General features: G+C 38.9%; 1 protein-coding gene and 1 long non-coding RNA gene across 2 annotated transcripts; both read left to right on the top strand.

Annotated features, from left to right (window-relative positions):
• Window positions 1-691: 691 nt before the first annotated feature.
• LOC118242647 (CMRF35-like molecule 8) lies at window positions 692-1986 on the top strand. Its single transcript, XM_035534629.2, has 4 exons — window positions 692-762; window positions 918-1235; window positions 1414-1512; window positions 1630-1986. Exons 1-4 carry the CDS (start codon window positions 723-725, stop codon window positions 1794-1796), a joined length of 624 nt encoding a protein of 207 aa, XP_035390522.2. The 5' UTR covers window positions 692-722; the 3' UTR covers window positions 1797-1986.
• Window positions 1987-3630: 1644 nt separating this feature from the next.
• LOC145652072 (uncharacterized) lies at window positions 3631-7218 on the top strand. The gene is made up of 3 exons (XR_014118269.1): window positions 3631-3742; window positions 4118-4164; window positions 7140-7218. It is a non-coding gene; the product is annotated as an uncharacterized LOC145652072 (long non-coding RNA).
• The last annotated feature ends 16073 nt before the right edge of the window (window positions 7219-23291 follow it).

Below are 23291 nucleotides of genomic sequence, written 5' to 3'. Positions count from 1 at the left end.
CTCTTTGTTTGTGACAATGTGCCAAACAAAACATGAATCTTTTTTAACCTAAATGGAAACAAACAAATAAATAAGATGAGTTCGTCATTACGGCAGACTATTTAGGACAGACAGCATCTGAGACCTTAGTCTTTGTCATAGCAACACAGACACAGACAATACAGTTGCTGCTTTGGTCTGATGTACAGTAAAGCAAAAAGTCTAAAGTAAAGGAAAGCACAACAGTATATATTGAAATAATGACACACACAGGAAAAGGTGCAGGGAGGCTTAGAAATGTGTCTGAGAAAAATAGAAAGGAAGTGGCAGGAGCTCACTGTGGGTTTTTTGTTTTTCTGAACATGCATATTGTTTATAAAACACCTGGACAAAACATGTCCAAGACTTCCTTCACATCATTGTTTAACATCAGTGTGTTCACCACTGTGTGTGAGGTCACATTAGGACTTAGGTGATGGCTCTCCAGATATATACTACACCTGATCTTGGACTACGTCACACTCTCAGTGAACTCAGTTCAGTCACACTCTGAAAGAAAGATAGAAAGAGAGAAAAGAGAAAGAAGTGAGAAATCCAAAGACAGAGAGAAGAGCTCTGAAAAAATGAGAGAGAATAGAGGCGGTGATTGGTTACACACACCACTTTAAGCAGTGATGAGAACTGAAGGGGGACGTGTCAGACTATGAGACAGTTCTCACAGAACTCTCACCACCCAGTTCAACATGTGGACACTTATACTCGTCTTGTCCAGTCTATTCCCAGGTGAGTTCCATTTACTGCTCACTATCATCAGACAGGTTCAGCACATTATTAGTTTACCTGCCACACAGAGAGGGACTTGGTAGTGAAGTGAATAGTCATAACATTGGATCTTCTGAATGTATTGTACATTACTAACACAATGATTTATTTTACAGCTGGAACTGCTGCTGTAACTACAGTAACTGGATACAAGGGCCGTTCAGTTCAGATCAGATGCCCCTATAAGTCTGGATATGAAACCCACATGAAGTACCTCTGCAGAGGAGAGTGTTATACTTTCCGGACTAAGAACATCCCTGTTGATTATAAATCTGCTAAAGACAAGAGATTCTCTCTGAATGATGACACAGCAGCCAGAGTCTTCATTGTTACCATCACTGATCTGAGATCTGAGGATGGAGGAAAATACTGGTGTGCGACAGAGCAGAAAGTGCGTGATCACTACACAGAGATTCTGTTAGTGGTTAAAGTGGGTGAGTGATGAGCAGATACGGACAATGATGATGATGATGATGATGATGATGATGATGATGATGATTAACTGAGGCAATTATGTGAAGTTGGGATTTATAATAAATTAAAAAGCAAGATTTTTGTGTGTACTGAATATGAGAAATATTTGAAATTTAGAAGTCTGTTTCTGTCTTTCAGACACACCTATGAATGTTATTGTCTCACACTCCACCTACACCCCTCCAACACCTGATCCCAGCACATCGGTGTATACTGAGTCCACATGGTCAACTGGAGGTAGGCAGAGGTAGAAGGTAGACATCTATCTATTTACATGCCTAACAAGGGGTTTTTACATCTCCTTTGCTATGTTTTGATCATACGGTTTATAATGTCCCACTATTCTTTTTACAGGTCACACAGTAAATGATGTGAACCTCCAAACCAACAGTCCCTCACTCCATGGTATGTACCATTATCAGGCTGAACAGGCTGCAGTTGAGTCGAGTGTAGTTTCAGTAAAACAAACGATTAATGATAAAAGCTCACAGACCAGGAGGACATTACAGAAAACAAAGTGATAAACAGGCAATGATGAAACCTATTACAGATGTCCATGTTAATTCTCAATCTGGAAAAGCAAAGAGCGCCTAAGATCCAGCAGTTAATGTACTGGACTAGTGAGCAGAAGGTTGCTGTTTCAATCACCAACATTGCTAGCTTACCACTGTTGGACCCCTGAGCAAGGCCACTCTCATTTGCACATGTAGTTGTTCACTGTAAGCTTTTCTTTTTTTGAATAAATGCTAATGTTAAATGCTGTAGAAAATTTTCTCTGGATGATGTAACAGAAGGCTGAGTCTTCAATATTACCATCACTGATCTGAGATCAGAGGATGGAGGGATATACTGGTGAGTGACGGTGTAAACACTGCTTGACCAATACACAGAGTGTGATTAAAAGTGGTCAGTGTAAGATAGGGGACAATAAATTAATTCTTACTATTAGAATATCTTAACAGGAATATAGAAATATAATCAAATAATAACTGTGAATATGAATAGCTTCACATGGACCAAGTAGGCAAGTAGTTTAATGGTTCATATATGTTGGGCTGCCTTTATGCACTTTGAGTTTGGCAGTTCTTTAACATGAGAGAGAGGGACAGAAATAATAAGAGAGAAAACAAGCACAGCACCACCATAGAACAGAGAGAGACACAGGAAGTGTTGCCATGGTTACATATGAGTTTGAACCATGCGACTGACCACTGCAGGTTAGAGTGTGAAGAGCTTCTGTTGTCTATAACTGTCATGTCTCCTGTCCAGCTGAGATGTTTGTCCTTAGCATTTTACAGTAGCATTCACTTCTTTAAAATGAACCCTCTGTAATAATGGCTTTCTGCTTGCAGTTATCTGTGATTCATGCAAGATCATTAGCTAAATGTAATCATTGTTTTCCACTGACAAACAAATTTTTAAAATCTGGCTGCTTGAACATGGTTGTGAACTCCTGTCCACTTTCTCTAAGTAAGATTTAAGTAACACTGGAGTTTTGGGAAACTTAATGTTTCAGCTGTAATGTCATCTTTAATAGTTCCAGCTACATCTATATAAAATAATTAACATTAAATTCTAAGTTGAATGGAATGTATCTACTTGTATATTTCCTGGAAACTGTTGTAATCTTACTAGTGTAGATTCCTGTGAGCTGTTCCTGAGCCATTTCAGTGGATAGCAAACTACACTCTAAAGAGTAAAAGCTAAAAACCTCTCTGTCAGTTTAGATGACAGGCAGGGCCGTGAATGATATTACAGGGACGTTACACACCCAGCCCGGCTCAAACCACATTATCTCACTCTACCATATCACACATCCCTGTCACCTCGCCCTCACACACTCATTCCTACACACTTTACACACACAGTATAACAGCACAGCATACATGTACATCACTACCTCTGTAGCATCTGCATGTCGACAACTATAACCCCAGGCTTACTGTTAGAGGAACCCCCCCCAAAAAAATAAATAAATAAATAAATACACGGTTAATATTATCAGCAACCGAACTGGTCCAAAACCCGATAAAGCCTGTACAGCCAGTGGTCCAGTGAAACATTCCCAAAGACATAAATGTATCTATAAAGGCCTGTACCCACAATGTATGTGAAAGGCTTCCAGACCATGTGTACCTGCTATTTTGTGTCGTGGAATTAGAGAAGATTCTGACTTGCTATGACCACAAAACTTGACATGTAGTTACACTGAATCAGATCAGTTCTATTTTCTCTAATGTCAAAATAGCAGAAATAGCAGTATTGCATGCACATATGATTTCATATAAATTCTATGTAGTATATGTGGCCCCTGTTGTTCTACCAGAGACTGAGATCTGTACTCTCGTCTCTAATGCTTTACTAGGATCCTTCATTACCTTATTTGTAGTTTTGGTCATAATAACAATCATTCTTCTGGTGTGTGTAATAATGCTGGGAAAGCTAAAGAAAAAGAAGACATCAAAAGGTAGGAAACACACACACACACACACACACACACACACACACACACACAGATTCCACATAATGTGTGAACTAATTATGTTAAATATCTTTCTATCATTTAACTACTTGTACTAAAGACAGTGTGCATCTGCTCCATTTTCATTAGTAAGAAATGGGGTTTATTAGGCCCCAGTGTGTCTAACAGTGACAGCCTGTTGCCGCCCTCTGCTGGCTAGAAATATACATGCATGTGGATAGCTCAAATATCAAATAAACGGACGAGATATATACTCATTTATCATTTCATTGATTAACTTATGTTTATCTTTAAATTGATTCACCGTTACAACATATTTGTCATTAATTAATTTGTGGTTTATTGTCAACATTCTCTCAGCCTCACCCCAAACCCTTTGTCTGCATGACTCCTCTCACAGCCATGGGGTGAGTTCTGGTCACACTTGGAACAGATATTCACCACATTCACTAGTGAATTGTGCACTACGTTGTATAAGATTGTGATGCATTTGCTACCTCAGACACACCCCTAGAGGGCGACTTGATATGAGTGAGCAAATTTAAATATGTACCACAAGTAATTAAGGAACGTCTTAATAACAATTCTGTTCTGGAAGTTGAGTGAATTTATTAAGAAATTATCTATAAATATAAACGTCTAAATAAATAGTTCCTTCAAAGTTATCTCAGTAAATCTCTCTCATTAGCTTGTCTTGTGTGCTAACTTATACTCCATGTCAGACCTGGGCATTGTACGGCCCGCGGGCCACATCCGGCCCTCTAACTATCTCTGACCGGCCCGCGTCAGATCGTTGGAAAATTTGAAGTCAAAAGTAAATGTGTAACTACAACACCTATTACACTGTGATAAGTACACAAAATCAATGCATGGCTGACTTGGGGAGGTACACGAAGTTTGTTAAATTGTGCTATAATTTTGTGCTGCACATTTTCATGTTATTGTAATGTTTCATTTACTGTTTTTTTTTTTTTTATGAAGGGATAGTATATATACTGTATACACTATATAGGTATTGTGTAGAATTGAATTAAGTATATTCGTCCGGCCCTCTAAAACCATTTCAATTTCTCATGTGGCCCCATGGGAAAATTTATTGCCCACCCCTGCTCTATGTAAACCTGCTGCTCTTGACACTATCTAGTGTTCAAACTCTGAATGGCATTGAAAGAAGAGACAACTTTCACGGCATTTAGCTGACCCTTTTAAACAAAGCGACTTACGGTTCTGACTGAGCACAACATGAGCCATTGAGGGTTAAGGGCCTTGCTCAGAGGCCCAACAGTGGCAAATTGATAGTGGTGGGGCTTGAAACAGCAACCTTCCAATTGCAAGTCAAGTACCTTAATTACTAAGCTACCACTGCCAACAACAAATGCAATTAAAAAAACAGCAAAAAAAAAAAAAAAAAAAAAAAGAATATTGTATATTACACTATTATTATTTGTGTTACATTGTTCATACACAATTCCCTGCTCACCCTCTGGGTGGTTTTCCTTCAAGCTCGGGTCCTCTGCCAGAGGCCTGGTAGTTTGAGAGTCCTGCATAGTATCTTAGCTATTCCCAGGACTGCACACTTCTGGACCGAGGTCTCAGATGTTGTTCCTGGGATCTGTTGGAGCTAGTCTCGCAGTTTTGGGGTCACAGCCCCTAGTGCTCCGATTACCACGGGAACCACTGTTGCCTTCACCCTCCAGCTCTTTCTTCTGCACTTCAGCATTTCTCCATATCAGACACTTCCACTACCTGCCAGTGGTACATATTGTACATAATCTTCTCCCAGTCAAACATGCTCTGCAGCATCTGTATCTTCTACACTGAAATAGTGGATATATATATATATATATATATATATATATATATATATATATATATATATATATATATATATATATATATATACACACACATATATATATATATATATATATATATATATATATGTATATATATATATATATATATATATATATATATATATATAATATTCATATATATATATATATATATATATATATATATATATATATATATATATATATATATATATATATATATATACACACACACACACATATATATATATATATATATATATATACACTCTACACTTTAGAGTGACACACAGGCTGACTAAGCAGTGACCAGTGTGTAGGTGAACTAGTTAGTGATAGCAAGTAACTACACTGCCAGATCTGATGTAAGATAATCTCATCTTGGCCAAACAAACTGATTAATGTATTGCAGGTCCAGTAGGAAAACAAAAAAATATATACATTATAATACTTCTTGAAATATATACTAACTTATGATAAACTTTTATATTTGTAATATATACTAAACCATTATAATACATATTGAATTTGGCTCCAACAGTAGACTGATACTGGTCAGTGCATCCATTCTCTGAACAGGTAAATCACAAGCAAAGGCATCATCTATGACTCCCTTAGGAAATCCACAGCTATCCAAAGATGTTGAACAATAATACCCATATCACTTAATAATATCACTCCATTTGTTTAAATTTTTAAGTGCAGAGTATTACTCCTTTGGTAGATTAACCTTTTAGTTGGTTTATTGAAATGTATGTTACCAATAACCTTTTTGCATATATTAATAAATAGTCTTTATTAAAATATGATTATATAGCCAAGAAATGTATGCCAGTAATGGACTTACATTCATTAGTAGGAGGCTTTATAGGTACAAATTTTAGGTCTGATAATACAGATCTCTAAAGACAATTTGATTCTAAATCACTGTGTGCTCCCTGCCGAACCTGCAACTCCACCAATCACAACCCACTTCCTCGTTCAGGACCTCCTGATTTCTCTGTTTTTTTGCCTTTCCCGTGTGCTGACCTGTTTTTGTTTTTTGACGCTTGTATTAGTATTTCCCTCTCTGATGTTTTTGTCACTGCTCTTTTGTGTATTGTGTATCCCTCAACCTGCTGCTGATGTGTGACTGTCTTGTGACCATGTTTTTGGAAGCCCCGTTTGTTTACACCCACTGCGTTTGTATTTTACTGCATGTATCATATCCAGTTCTGTAGCATTTACACTGGGGATGGTGACAACTTAATTGTGGTTTAAATAGGCAGGAGGAACAACTGTTCCAGTAGTTCTACTGTTTTCATCTGTTTTTGAAACTCAAAGAAAAATAAGCACTTTTCTAGCACAGCTGATGAAGGATCTCTGAAACTTCCTGTTTTCCTGGAAACCTTGAGTACTTCACTGCAATTTTGATTACTTCTACATATTTTACTATAGTACACTGCAGTTACTCCATGGAATCTTCAGATATACATGTATATAAGAGAGGATATACTGAAAAAAACAATATATGGTTGTAAAATTGTTTTCTTTTTCTCTTCACTCAGGTTCCACTTTCTGTCTGTGACAGTGAGGAGATTAAAGACACCAGAAGTCATTCTGTCTCAGATGCTGGAGCTCCTACAGCCTACTCTACTGTCAATCTATCCACAAACCCCTGTGATTCCTCCCAAACTGTTTATGCCAACACCCATTTATCCACAAACCCCTGTAATTTTTCATATGCTGTTTCTGCTACTGCTCCACTACCATCAAGCTCTCCTGATCAGGACACTTATTGTATGGCTCAATTACCCAATGCCATAATAATATTCCATAATATGGGAAAATTATAGGAAAAGGCTCTGCCCCTGCAGTACATTCTTATTCTGCAGCTTGTTTATGCACTTCTTGGTACAACCAGATAGTGAGGCATTACAGTAGTCCAATCTAGAAGTGATGACTGCATGGACTAGGTTCTCTGCATCATGTGAAGACAGTATGCTCCTAATCTTTGCACATACCTCATGTTTGAATGTTTTCCAGGTCCGCTCAATATGCTGTTCATTTATGACCAGTAGAAAGATCTGCTTTTCCCCAGTCACAGAACAGGTCTTCTAGAATTATTATTGATCTCTAAGCCTCCAAAAACTCATGTTCTCCTCCTCCAGGTGTTGCCAAAATCACCTCTGGCATGCTATTCTGGATGAAAATCAATTTAGAATTCATGAATCTGTTTCAAAGTAATAGCATGATGAGAGCATTGTATATTACCACTATGTTAGGTGACCACTGGCAAACTACGGTAAAGAGTAAAGTGTCATAAATAGACCACGTGAACAATCTGTAGCCTCTGTGTGACAGCCAGAGTGTATTAATGTAGGTGGGGGCAGTGGTGGTTCAGTGGTTAAGGTAGTTGGCTAATCAGAGGGTTGACAATTCAAGCCCCACCACTGCCAATTTGCCACTGTTGGGCCCTTGACCCTCAAACTGTAGTCATAATTATAAGTTGCTTTGGATAAAAGTGTCTGCTAAATGCTATAAATATAAAAATTACACAATAAATGTTAACAGCACTCACATGTAACTAGTGCAGTGTGAACATGTAACATGTACCAATGACCAAGTGAACTACACGCACACAGGTGCATGTATAAATGAAAAGAATGTGTTAACAAGTAGGTGTGGTTACAAACAAGTCACAATGAATACAGTCAATAGTGAACTGGGCCATTCCACATGATCAGTTGGAGGGGGAGTGTACTGTGACACCCTGCCTGAAGTTAGGAGTACCCCCACCACCTCTATAGTAAAATGTAGCTGACAATTTTAAATAATATTACAGTTATTCCCTCAGAAAGACCCACAATATTAATAGAACTGTAGCCTTGATACCAAGATAGACCTAGTGCCAGAGTAAGAGACACATAGATTATAGTTACCCCACCACCCACAAATTAAAACAAATATAATAATAATAATAATAATAACCTGCTCTACTGTACTAGGATATATTCTATGAGTAAATGACAACGCACTTTTGTAAGTCGCTCTGGATAAGAGCGTCTGCTAAATGCCGTAAATGTAAATATAATAATAATAATAATAATAATAAAGGCCCAGGAGTGCAGTCAAATGGAGGGGATAACCCCATCAACATAGTTATGTGTCTAATAAAGTGACCACTAAATGTATAATACTGCAAATAATACTGCTTTCAACCGCAATACTTATATTATGAACTTGTATGCTAAATTAGTATTTCCAAAATAAATTCAAGTTTACTTACCATCATGTAACAATCTTTGCAATGATGAGGGACCATCTTCATTCTTTCGCATTTACTGAATTTCATTTTTCTTTTCAAAAGGTGTTCCCTTTTTATCCATTTTATAGGTTTTAGTGGAGTCTTCTTTGTCTCCATAATATAAACCTTCCGAATCTATTTATTTGGTAAACTCGTCATAGCAGTTCACACCATATGCATCACATATACCGAACTAGTGTGTAAGACACCAGAAGACATTCTGTCTCAGACACAAGAGCTCCTACAGTCTACTCTACTGTCAGTCTACCCACAAACCCTTCTGGCCCCTTTCAAGCTGTTTATGACCAAGTCCAATTACCCACAAACCTCTGTGATCTTACACATACTGGTTCTGCTACTGCTCCACTACCGTCAAACTCTCCTGATCAGGACACTTGTTGTACAGCTCAATTACCCACACTTCTCTCTGATTCCTCAGTGTGTGATACAAATCAGTCAGAAGGGTTGTTTGCAGAAGCTCAAACTTATGCATCAGTGAAGTTTTGAGAATGCAGACAGTTTTAATGATGCTGTGACCAGGGAGACCTCCAAGGAGGACTCGTGTGAATATTCCACTGTTAATCATGTCACAGGATGGGTCTACGCTTGCATTTTTAATTGGTTACCCTTGCATTCTTTCATGTTTTTATGAAGACTGTGTAAGGGAGAGGGTGAGGGGCTGGGGATGAGAGCTGGAAGTACAAGTCACCAGTGTGCTGCCCTGTCTGTTAGCTGCAGCACTGTCAGTGGTACGGGGGCAGAGAAACAGCAGCATGTTTGTGTGGATTCTGACTGGATCATTTGAATGCTTCTAGAAGCCAAAATAAGAATCATACAATCAATCAACCAATCAATTATTTACAAGAAGATAAGGCCAGTCGGCCCGTGTTTGTCACGGAGCCTGTTCTGAGCCTGTACTGCCATTTAGAGCACAAAGCGAGTAAGTTACAGTGAGCACCGTAGTAGAAATACATGATTCATTAGAAACAGGGGCGATTCTAGGATTAGAGCTTTGTACATTTTAAAATTATTTTGGACCAGCATTCCCAGACTTGGGAATGACTGACTTTTTGCAGCCACCACACCACAGACACACAGACTGTAACTGGCACTGCTGTGTGCATGAGCGCATGTGATCAGTGCAGCTACTGCACGGCTTCTGGGAGAACAGGGCGGGGGAAGAGTAGGAGAGAGAAAGTGGATCATATAATTCACGAGTGAAGGGACGATTGCTTTATTTTCATTGTTAATATATTATGTTTAAACCATATACCTTCTACGGTTTTAACATTTTTTTCCAGAGACAAACTTCTGATCTACTTAAAGCCCACCTAAGTGGAGCATGACTGTTAAGTAAAGAAGACTGTAAATTTCCTCCTGAGAAACTAGTATGTCACTGCAAACATCTGAACACATAAAACTGTGAGAATGACTGAGAATATCACGTAAAGCTGATGTCTGAGCTCCCAATCTATAATTGTATGCAGTGTCCACTTGGGGTCTTTTCTTTGGAATAACTGCAGCTGAGGCTTACGGCTCTTCTTACATGCCAGACTTTCTAATGGACTTTCCACAGCATGAGGGTCAATTATGAACAATCTGATAAATATTCTAATCAAATAACAATTATTAATTATTAATAATCACTGCATGGCTTTTTGGGTTTCTGTATGAAGGAGATAGGTATTAAAAGTAAGTTAGCAGCTCACAGCATCCAAAGAAGTAGATGCAGTTACAATACATCATAATATTAATGAGTACAATGTTTGTTCAAGTTTCCAGGGCAGTAGACTAAAGGGCTGCAGCAGATATGAAAAAATGATTTACACAGGAAGTGGTTAAGAACTTTTTACTGTATGTGTTATTAATACAAGGTATGAGATCCAAAGCTATAGCGAAGCTACTTCCTCTATGTCGCAATAACTGAGTTTTAAACAGTAGGGCCTACACATTGAAATGTAAGAGACAGTTTCGGCATGTTATTAGCACAATTAACTAGCTAGTCTAGTTGTCTGAAATAGTGGTGTGGCAGGCAGTTTTGAGGTCCAGGCTTAAAGAGCTAGTAGCAATCATAATAAATACTGGCTTTGGATACAGTGGACCATATTTATATAGAAGATCTATTTGGTTAAACACATTCAACATTCACTTAGGAACTTCAGACACTATTGTATATTAATAGCATTGAGCTGACTCTTTTATCCAAAGCAATTTACAGTTATGACTGAGTACAACTTGAGCAATTGAGAGTTAATGGCCTTGATCAGAGGCCCAACAATGTCAGGGCTTGAATCAGCAACCTTCCAATGAAACATCAATTACCTTAACCAGAAAGCTACCACTGAGGTCTCTCACCCAGCAGCAGTGGGCAGAGTGCCAGGCACTGTCTACAGGGCTGAAACTACTGTTTGAACAGCATCCCCTAACAGCATATGATCACTTAGACTTAGCATCATATAGTAAAATAAGACACTAGATTAGTGTAAACATGGTGGTGTGGAACAAACAATCATTTCTATGATTAAAACTGTTATTGGTTAAAATGGTTAAAATGGGGGATGAGGCCAATGAAATTCCAGTTCTTCTTCCTCCTCTGCTTATTTATAATATAAATGTATTCTAGCATTCTAGAAATACAAAAATATAAGTAAATAATCACTGTCACACCCAGAACCACAGAAAGGGCATGAACACAAGACTCAGATACATAAAGGCAGTCAAAACCAGACTGTCTCTACTGTCTTGGTAAAGTAGAGAAGGGTGGAGTGCAGGGTGTATGGGATGGAGAACTCATCCTGGTCTAGACCTCTTCATGACAGGGTGTGCAAGTGTGGAGGGACAAGTCCCCTTGACTGCCGAGCTGAGAGAGAGAGAGAGAGAGAGAGCGAGAGAGAGAGAGAGAGAGAGAGAGAGAGAGAGAGAGAGAGAGAGAGAGAGAGAGAGAGAGAGAGAGAACAAAAATAGTTTTAGATGCATGTTTCTCTCTCTCTTAATGCCATTCTATTTTTTCACTGCCCTCAAAAATAGAAATGAGTTTTTTTTTTTTTTTTTTTTTTTTCATGAGTTAAGCCATAAGAAGATGAACAGAGTTAGTAAGCCCAGATACAGGGGCAGGGACCTACATAGACAGACACACACAATCTCGAACACACATCTAATCTAGGAGTTGGAGTCAGCAAACATAAAGCTGAACTCAGAATGAAGATTCTTCTCATCTTCACACGGCACGTGATCTCAGGTATGAAAATTAACCTTTAATCATTATTATCAGCAGGGTCAAATATAGTCTTTGTTTAAAGATGAGACTTAAAGAGTTAACACAAACTCAAAGATAGTTTGATTAGCAGTTCATTGCCACTGTGTGTTGACTGAATCAGAACTGCATTTTGAAATGTGTAAAACAGGAAGATCAGAAGCCTCACTGTGGAAGTCAAGAAAAGGTACCAGTGTGGAGCTGATGTATACTCGTAGTCACATTTGTTCTAAAGTGAAGCACACATTTAAATTATAACCAGGATATTACTAAATAAAACCCAAATGGGAAGATACTCTAACCTTTCACCTTCTTAGAAATATGATATTGGCATGTTGCCAAACAGCTGTAGTTTACTACAGGACAACAAAAATGAGTAAGTGCTGAATCCAGCAGCAGCTGGAGCTCACTTCCTCTTGATAGCTGTGAGTAACATCTACAGGAAAGAGCAATCCTTGTGTTAGCAACAACAGACGCATGGGTGACACTACAGCAGTACAGTTTCTGAAGATGAAGCAATAGAACAGTGACAGAATGAATTTTAAATATGGGTAACCACAAAGACCTCATAGAAACATATATATATATATATATATATATATATATATATATTTATTTTTCCACTTTTACTTGGAAGTCTCTGAGCCACTGGAGTTTCTGAGCCACAGAAGTCCTGAGTGTCCTTATGACAGTGTGACTGTAAGGGTTGGCACCAGGCACACTACTAATCAGGCTTGATGCCCAACAGCTGGGGTAGATCTATATAAGCCCAGTGACACAGTCACTCAGTGTTGGGTCTTTGCTAAAGTTTTGATCCAAGCTCCTAGCTGGTAACTCTGTGTATCGAGGTCTGTGAGCCCTTATGCTACACCTCTCTTCTGCGCTGTGAGGGTGTTTGTGTTTTTACACGTCCCCTCCCTTCTCCAGTTTTCCCCTCTCAAGTCTGGTTCTCTCCCAAGGCTCCCCTTAGCCATTAATGTTCCTCTCTGTTTTCTGTTTTTGTTTGGGAAGTTTCAGAGTTTGGTTTTCCCCAGTGCATCGGGGCTATCATTCTTCCCGTGGCATCCTTTGTTTTCCCTTTTTCCACGCTCAGTGTTTAGTTTTTCCTCCTGTTTTGTCATCCTCCATTCCTGTGAAGTGCAATATTAGCGCAGGTTGTTTTAGTCTAGCGGGAACTCGTTTGCTTTGCAACAAAGTGGTCGGGGTTAGATTCCCTACTGTTGTTTTTTTTACTTCTCTTGTTTTACCTGTTCTAAGATCTAACTGTTTTGCACACGGGCCCACCTTCATTAAAGTGTGGTCACTCACCCAGCAGTGTCAGGATCATCACCTCTCTGTCCTGGGTTTGAGCCCCATTACAGTGACATTGTAATCATCCCATTTAAGATCACACCCCTCAAACACATGTTACAGTACTGATGATCAGTGCTACAATGGTGTTATAACATCTCCCAGGGAATTTCATACAGTGACATGCAGAACAAACCAAACCAAGACTAAAACACAGTAGAGAAAAAGGGAAGGATGAATTGAAACAAAATGATCAACTTCAATATGAAGCCATTGCTTACATGGATGTTTGTCATGTCTTTCAGATACAGGAGAGTCCAAGGATGTGGAGTCTATATCAGTGACTGCATGTGCAGGAGGAGGAGTCACCATCAAGTGCAAATATGAGGATGAATACAAAACCAAATTGAAATCTTTCTGTAAGAATGTAACAGATCAGTCATGTTTAGATCAAATAACAACAAATCCAAACATTACGTGGACTCATAAAGACAGATTCTCAATTTGTGATAACAGAAGTGTAGGATTCTTCATTGTGTTTATCAGAGAGCTGAGTGTAAATGACACTGGAACATACCAGTGTGCTGTTAATGTATCTGATCAACTGCACACCTACACTGAAGTGAACCTCAATGTAACAGCAGGTTAGTAGCATGTAACATACAGTTTAGCCACAAACGCTTTCAGAGAGAATAACCTAACTTCTCCAAACTGCACTTTTCTTCGGGATAAGAGCGTGTGTTAAAAGCCAAAAATGTAAATGTACAGTGGTTAAGCTAAACTTGATATTTTCCTGGGTTTGTAGCAGTAAGGGAAGTGTGTCTGAAGTAGATCTGATCTCTGAATCAGATCATTGTTTTATGAATTCCTAAACCAGTCATCATCATGTCAGACAGGTTAATACCAGTAAAGCAAAAAGTGTCACATTTCCTTTTTTATTATGATTATATTATTAATATTATTATTATTATTATTATTATTATTATTATTATAGTATTACTTTTTTATTAGGATGGTAAGTTCTAGAATAGAAATATTAAACATTGTTAATAAATGCAAATGTTTTGATCTGATAGGTCTGCACTATGGAAATCCCATCAATAAGACCTGCTATCTAGGAGGAAGTGTGAACATCAGCTGCAAATACCCAGAATCCCACAAGAATGAACCCAAGTTTTTCTGCAAGAGAGTGAACACTGCTGTCTGTTCTGATAAAACATTTGTTAATAAAACAGAGATACATATAACTAAGGGAAACATATCACTGTATGATAACAGAGAAAAGCAAATCCTGACTGTGACTATTAGATATGTAACAGTGCAGGACTCTGGTACATACTGGTGTGGAGCTACATCAAACTGGAAATCGAATCATGGATACCGGGTTTATAGTATACAGATCTACCTGAGAGTTACAGTTGAGTAGATAACATGACCTGTGTAATATTTGTTGTTTTCACAATATAGAGGAAATCATGTTTAATTGTTCATGCTAAACCTGTCTAATATGTTTCTAATCTTGAGGTATGCAAGGCTGTAAAGTCTAGTGTCTGTAGATACTTGTGAGCAGTTTGTTCACTGCTCCTGTCTGACCCGGGTGTCTGATCAGCAATTAATACTCTCTAAATGAGAAGAGTCTGAATTAGAAGTTGACCATTAGTATCCATCTAATTTATTCTGCTAAATGTATCTTCACTTAACGGTATTCAGCATGTCAAAGCAAATGTGATGTGCATTAAACACATTTATAAGTGTATGAGTCAAATGAACCACATATTTCATTACACGTTCAGAAATCTGTTAAAACACACATAGCCTTTTACTTTAGTAATCTTTAAGTTTTAAAGTGCTTGTCCAGAAATACAACCACGAACACCTCCATCATTTACAACCACAGAGTATATAAGCAACTCCATGCACAACATCTGAAGCAACTGTCACATTCTCTTCTACAGCAAATCCATTAAAATATGTTACAGATGCACTGGACACATGTCACTGTCCACAGTCTATACCAATAATAACATGGACTCAGATTATGTCACTCCTGTGTTTATTTTTCTATTTATCCAGAGATTCCTGTTTCAACCTCATCATCACATTCATCATCATGCATCAGTCCACAGCTCACCACACCAACCACATTCTCAGGATCTAAACACACATCAGCTTCCTCTCCTGGTACAGGTGCTGACACACTGTATCAGGACTGTACAGCATGGAGTGAAACTACTCACATACTGTCAGCTTCATCACACACTTCTGAATGATCAGGATAAAGGTTAAATGTGATTGGTTCACTGATTATGACTGTTTCCTCTCCAGGATTTCCATCTTCCACTGTGATCAGTGTTGTGTGTGTGATTCTGGTGCTGCTTCTGATGGGAACCTCATTCCTCATAGTGGCTCTCAGAAAGAGAAGCAGGAAGGAGCAGGGCATTACCACACACACACACACACACACACACACACACACACACACACACACACACACACTCACACACACACTCACACACACACCCTTCAAAAATGATCACATAAAACAATACTTATCAATCAACATTGTCATGAGGATAACACATTCAGATCTGTATGTCCAGATGTGAGTGCAGCATGTATCTGTGCTATAAGCATTGTAGATTAAACAAATGTATTAGTCATGAACAGAACTCATTATACCCCAGAGCTGCCTGCTGCTGCCCTCTGCTGGCTAGAAATGTACATGAATGAGCACTGTTAGAATATGGACTAAAGACAAGAAACTAATGCCTAAGTATTCTACTGTTTATCTGCATTTGAACAGTACCTACTCAGATTAATGTAAATATATGTGAGTATCTAACTGTGAAATGTGAACAATACCATGTATTCATGTAGTATGTGATTACAATTTATTAATTTGTGATTAATGTCAAGGATCAGCATCGTCCAAGCGTCAGTCCCTCCAAGACTCCTCACACAACCACGGGGTGAGTCATGAGTGTATCACACATCTATGGGGTGAGTCATGAGTATATTACACATCCATAAGGTGAGTCATGATTGTAGGTCATTAGCAGGCCACTATTGGAACAGGTGCACTACATGTGTAATAGAATTATAATGCACTTGGCATGCAGCCCTTTGGAACCACCACACACTACATGTCCCAGAATCCTCCAAGGAGATCGTCATTAACAGAGTATTAATTTGGTACACCTGTGATTCATTATGTTTCCTATGTTTCTCTAACACTTCCTCGTTGCAAAGTATTGCCTCTGTTTCCTTGAGAATACTGAGCGTTTCAAGTTTACCTGTTGTTATTCTGTGCATTGTCCTGTTTCTAGTGCATTTCTCATGACAGTCCAAAATGAAGTGTTTCCCACATCCAACACCACCTCTTTTCCTGCTCCGGATAAATGACATAAATGCTCCTGTGTGTTCCCTTATACTGTTAACACCTGCTACTCCTGACACCACCCAGCGTTCAAACTGGGGAGTCCAGGGAAACTATAGACACATATTTCATTAATATGACTCCAAAAATAAATTTTTGTACCTCACTTGAATGCGAAGAGTAGTAGACAAACAAAAATAACATTCAATCTCATTCATAGACGCTGCTGTTTAGGTCGCAACATTTTTTCCTCTTTACTCAGGTTCCACTTTCTGTCTGTGACAATGAGATTAAAGACACCAGAAGTCATTCTGTCTCAGACACTGGAGCTCCTACAGTCTACTCTACTGTCAAACTACCCACAAACCCCTCTGATCCCTCCCTAACTGTTTATGCCCAAGCCCAGTTACCCACAAAGCCCTGTGATTTGACACACACTGTTTCGGCTAATGCTATAATTCTCTCTGAGAATTCCTCAGTGTTTGACACACGGCAGTCAGCAAGGACGTCTGATGAAGCTCTAATTTATACAACAGTGAAGTTTTATAAGAATGCAGACAGTTCTAATGATGCTGTTACCAAGGAGACCTTCAGGATGGAGGAGGACACATGAATATGCTTCTGTCAAACATGTCACTTGATCAGGCTAGTTTAGCAGTTTATGCTTTTATTTACATGCATTTTACCAAATATAGATTGTATAACTTTCCCTGTCTCTCAAAGGATCTTCCACTTGTAAATGTTCATTTGGGCAGGTGTTTTGTTTTCTCATGTTTAGCTTACTTCAAAATTTAAAATGCTGGTTTTCTTTCAATAGCAGGATTTTACATGCTGTAATGGAAGAGAAAGCAACACCTCTTTTGTTTTCTTGTGTTTATTCTATGAGTAAATCACAAAGCACTTGTGTAACTTGCTCTGGATGCTAAATGCTGTAAATGTAAATGTGTTCAATCTACTTGGGAGTATTTACTACAACTTTGCTCATACTCATAAACCTCTCAACACCCCTCTCTCTCTCTCTCTCTCTCTCTCTCTCTCTCTCTCTCTCTCTCTCTCTCTGTCTCACTCTCTCTCTCTCGCTAAATAAAATTTGGACATAACTGGTTATGTTCTTGTTCATTATGTTCTTATCTTCATATAAGAATTCATATTTCATTAAATAAGGTTGTAGTTTATATAATTTATGCATCTGTGGGAGTTTATGGTGTTCAGGGTAGGGGAACAAAACCTACACACACATGGAAGCATTCAAGAGCTTGGTGTGAGGATGGTCTCATCAGGAACTTGGAGAGAAATGTCAAAACATTAAATGTGAGAGCTCTGAACATAAAGTATCCTGCTAAGTTAGAAGAAAACAACCATGTGATCGCCCCCAAAACACAAATCTGTTTATATATATATATATATATATATATATATATATATATATATATATATATATATATATATATATATATATATATAATTAATTAGATTATTCCTACTCTTCTCTGTACAAAATGGACATATACAGTGTGTCCTTTTTTGATTATTGTTTCAAAGTCCAGCAATTAACTAGTTTATTTTAACCCTTTATTGAATTCTTCCCCTTCTGGTGTGAAATGGGTGGCCCTTATGTTGTGTAAAGCTTAGGTAAGTTTTACTCTCACCATTCTAGATCAAGATCCTAGATTGCCCTTTCCTTCCACTCTGTGTACTGCTTTCACACCAGCTTTGAGTCTGGGCAGCCTATCTAGCTAGGGTTTGAAACCCATCTATCTAAATTGCTAACTAAATTGCACTGAAAAATAAGTTTATTCATCAAGTTCAATAAGTTTCTAAATGTAAAACAGGTATTGCATCAGGTTATTTTGCAATGCAGTTTTTTTCACAATCCACAAAGTTAGGCATTTGTATTTAAGCCTTTAGTTTACTTTTGATCCTGATAGAAAACATATAATATATTGGAATATATATTATATTATTATTATAGGCCCACACCTAGTTCGTTCTCCATTAAGAATGACAAGCCAAACTGGCTCTTTTGTCTTTCTCATATTTCTGTTCACTTATAGTTTGTTTGTTTGGTTGGTTGGTTGGCGGTTTTTATTTATTTATTTATTTTTTTATTTGCTCAATGTTTAAATATAATACTTTAGAGTAACATATTTCAATTTTTTTTCTTTTATAATGTGTTCCTCTGAGCTCAACACTACCACAAACTTCAAAAGACTACACACATGACTGACTTTGTGTGATGCTCTCCTAGAACAGATGAGAAAGAAATGACACAAGAAGAAATGTAGCTAAAACCTTTTACTAGCACTGTTTTCATTCACTGCATCTGAACATTGTATTGTTGGGCTTTATTTGTTCAGGAAATTCGGTAGTATATCAATGTTTATTGTCTAAACATACTTTTTTAATTGTCTTTTTTAAAATGAGAAATTACATAACGTATTTACTGAAGTGTGATTCAAACTCCTGCATGATAATACTCTATAGTCTAGGAAAATGTCAGGAAATAAACAGGTGATATACATATACAATGTGAATCATATACAATGTGAATGAAATGTAAAGATATTTTTTGCCCTGTCAAAACACAAAAGAATCCTCTGCAGATTCAGTACAAAAGCCAAGCCAGTAGATCAAACATGATCCAACTATAGATGACCCTTGTTCCATCTAGCGTGTTGTAGTTTTACTAAGCTACTGTCACAAATGGCCAACCGCCTGGTGCCACTGTTTCTTTAGTTTCCCTGTCATGTCTGTTTTCCTTTACTTCCTTGTTCCGCTCCTTGGTTTCATTTTCATTTTTTGGTCACTGCTGGTGGAGTTTGTTAGATGCAGACCTTTTTATTTACGGCGGGAATTCACCTCCATGTTTATAATCGCGCTGTACATTCACCCAGCTCGAGCACACAAGAGGCTCTCCAGGAGCTGTATGGAGCGATTAGTGAACTGCAGAACGTTCACCCAGGCGGACTGTTTATTGTTGCCAGAGATTTCAACCACACAAGTCTCAAGTCAGTACTGTCTAAATTCGATCAACATGTGAACTTTGCAATGAGAGGAGCAAACGTGCTGGATCTCATTTACACCAACATCTTTAGGGCGTACTGGGCGGAGCCCCGCCCCCACCTCAGATACTCTGAGCACATGCCTGTAATGTTGATTCCTGCATATAGACTGATCGTCAGATGCTCGAAACCAGGTGAAGCAGGTGAGAACCTGGCCAGCAGGAGCCATCTTTGCTCTTCAGGACTGTTTTGAGCAGATGACATGAATCACATTCAAGGAGGCTGCTACTGACGGTGAAGCTGTTAACCTGGAGCAGTATACAGCATCAGTGACTGGCTACATCAGCAAGTGCATTGATATTACTGTCTCTAAGACCATCATCACTCGCCCCAACCAGAAGTCATGGATGACTGCTGAGGACCTGCAACTCAGCCTTCAGGGCAGTTGACAAAGAGGCTCTTAGAAAAGTGAGAGCCAAACTGTCACGTGCGATCAGGGAAGCAAAGCGTGTACCCACACAGAGGATCCATGGACACTTCAGAGACACCGGTGATGCACAGCGCATGTGGGAGGGTATTCAGGCCATTACTAACTAAAGGGAAACATCACTTTCCTGTGATGGTGATGCCTCCCTCCCAGATGCACTGATTGACTTCTATTCACGGTTTGAAGCACAGAACAACGTTGCAGCGGCAGAGTCCATCCCTCCGTAAAAATGACCAGGTGCTGTGTCTGATTGTGGCTGATGTCAGGCAAACTCTGCGTGGAGTTAACCCACGGAAAGGTCGTGTGCTCAGAGAATTTGCTGACCAGCTTGCAGATGTCCTGATAGACATCTTCAATATCTCTCTGAGCTGCACCATTGTCCCAACATGCTTCAAGATTACCACCATCATCCCTGTGCCTAAGAAGCCCACGGTGTCGTGTCTCAGTGACTACCATCCTATCACACTCGCATCCATCATCATGAAGTGCTTCGAGAGACTCGTCATGAGACACATCAAGACCCAGCTTCCTGCTTCCCTGGAGCTCCTGCAGTTCTCGTACCGCTCTAACCAGTCTACGGATGATGCCATCTCCACCACACTCCAGATGTAAGTGCCAGATAGACAAAAAGGGCACAGACATGAGAATGCTGTTCATAGACTTCAGTTTAGCATTCAACACTATCGTTCCTCAGCATCTGATTGGAACATTGGGCTTACTGGGCTTGAACACCTCCCTCTGCAACTGGATCCTAGATTTCTTGACTGGTAGTCCTTAGTCAGTCTGGATCAGGAGCAGCACTTCCAACACCACCACACTGAGTGCTGGTGTGCCCGAGGGCAGCATACTCAGCCCTCTGCTGTTCACACTGTTGACTCATGACTGTGCAGCAATGCACAGCTTGAACCACATGAAGTTCGCTGATGACATGAATGTGGTGGGTCTCATCAACAAGGACGACGAGTCAGCATACAGAGAGGAGGTGCAAGAACTGGTGAGCTGGTGTAAGGTCAACAACCTGCATCTGAATGTTGACAAAACAAAGAAGATGGTTGTTGACTTCAGGAAAGCAAGGCAAGATCACTCCCTGCTTACCATCAATGGCTCCTCGGTGGAGATGGTCAAGAACACCAAGTTCTTTGGTGTTCACTTAACAGAGAACCTCACCTGGACCCTGAACACCAGTTCCATTACCAAGAGAGCCCAGCAACGTCTTTACTTCTTTCAGAAGCTGAGGAAAGCCCATCTCCCATCACCAATCCTCACCACCTTCTATAGAGGTACTAGAGGGAGCATCCTGAGCAGATGCATCACTACCTGGTTTGGGAACTGCACCATCTTTGACTGCAAGACCCTTCAGAGAATAGTGAGAACAGCTGAGAAGATCAATGAGGTCTCTCTTCCCGCCCTCACGGACATTCACACAACACATTGTATCCAATAAGCCACCAGCATTGTGGGAGATCCCACACACCCCTTACACAAACTGTTCACTCTTTTGCCATCTGGTCCCTCACCTCTACATTGTGCATCAGTTTCTTCCCAGGAGCCATCAGACTCCTGAACTCTGGCTAATTCCATTTCCAATTCCAACAAACGGACACTTACACACATACACACATGCTTATACACAGTCATGCACACACATACATACATACACACACACACACACACACACACACACACACACACACACACATACACACACATACATACATACATACATACATACATACATACACTGTTTTTGTATCGGACTAGTTGCTGAAGTCAAACTTCACACATATATATGCACTCCCTGTGCACTCTTGCACATTATTCCTACTTGCTGCTAGAGCTCTGTACTAAATCAGCACTGTACTCTGAACTGTTCTGGCTTCTACCGGTGACTGTTATGTTCAGTATAGCATGTCACTGACTCCTATACACAACCCACTTTACATATTCCCAGTGCTGCATACTGGTAAAAATAAATGCACTGTCTGTTCATTGTGTATTGGTCCTGTCCTGTGTTTATTTATTGTATGACATTATTGCACTGTAATGTATTGTTTGCACTAATGTAGAGTGTTGTCTGTTGCATTTGTTTTGCTTTATGTTGCACCATAGCCTGGGAGGAACATTGTTTTGTTTTTGCTGTGTACTTGTATATAGCTGAAGTGACAATAAAAGCCTTTTGAACTTTTTGTTCTGTGGTATCTTGATTACGCTTGCCATTGCTTTTCTGTTTGCTCCGTTTGTGTATTATTTTTGTCTGTGTTTCCCTTTGCCTCGGTTTGTTACCCTCCATATTTTGTTACCCTCACTTATTAAACCACCTCCTGCATTTGCTTTCTGCCTCTTGCCTGTTTCTGCTGAAACATAACAGCTACAATCTGGTCATGACACGTGCGTAAAGTTCAAGCAGACTTTATTTTTAAAAAACCCAAACATTTGAATGAAAAGGAGATAAACACTGAATGTACAAAGAAGATATAAAAGAACATGAAAAAAATATATTTTGTATTGTGGCAACATTTTGGTATGAAGTTCCCTAAAAACTGAACCATGTTCAGGCACACTTCAAAGGCAGTTGCCAAGATACCAACAGCTGACTATCAACTGATGGAGTGACTAACATAATAGTGATAAGGAAAATCACCCTGTTAAAACTCGCTAACACAGAAAAGTATGTTAGGCTCAGTGGAATGTTAACATAACCATTAACTGTATTTAAGTGTATCTTCATAATTCATTGAAGATAACAATGAATATACAGAGATTACACAAGGAATTTCTCAATAGAAATAAAATGTTACCTTAAAACAATTACAAATAACATGCTATGCTAATGTTAGCAAGACATCTTACTGGCTATACTCGCTTGGATTACTGCCTAATTCCTGTCAGAAATATAATATATAAATATTTCTATAAATATAAATAACTTAGTAATATTTGTCAAGAAACATTTACAAAATGCTGTCCACCACATCACTGGTGCTTCTGACATGTTTTTCCTCTTG

This window comes from Electrophorus electricus, chromosome 18 (genome assembly GCF_041902795.1).
Source record: "Electrophorus electricus isolate QZ-2024a chromosome 18, ASM4190279v1, whole genome shotgun sequence".
Classification (NCBI taxonomy): Eukaryota; Metazoa; Chordata; class Actinopteri; order Gymnotiformes; family Gymnotidae; genus Electrophorus; species Electrophorus electricus.
This window is presented reverse-complemented; position numbering and strand designations above follow the sequence as displayed.

Coding starts and splice junctions, on each gene's coding strand:
- LOC118242647 (XM_035534629.2), top strand. CDS start 723: ATGTGGACACTTATACTCGTCTTGTCCAGTCTATTCCCAG. Junction 763..917: donor CTTGTCCAGTCTATTCCCAG/GTGAGTTCCATT, acceptor TTTATTTTACAG/CTGGAACTGCTGCTGTAACT. Junction 1,513..1,629: donor GTCCACATGGTCAACTGGAG/GTAGGCAGAGGT, acceptor TTCTTTTTACAG/GTCACACAGTAAATGATGTG.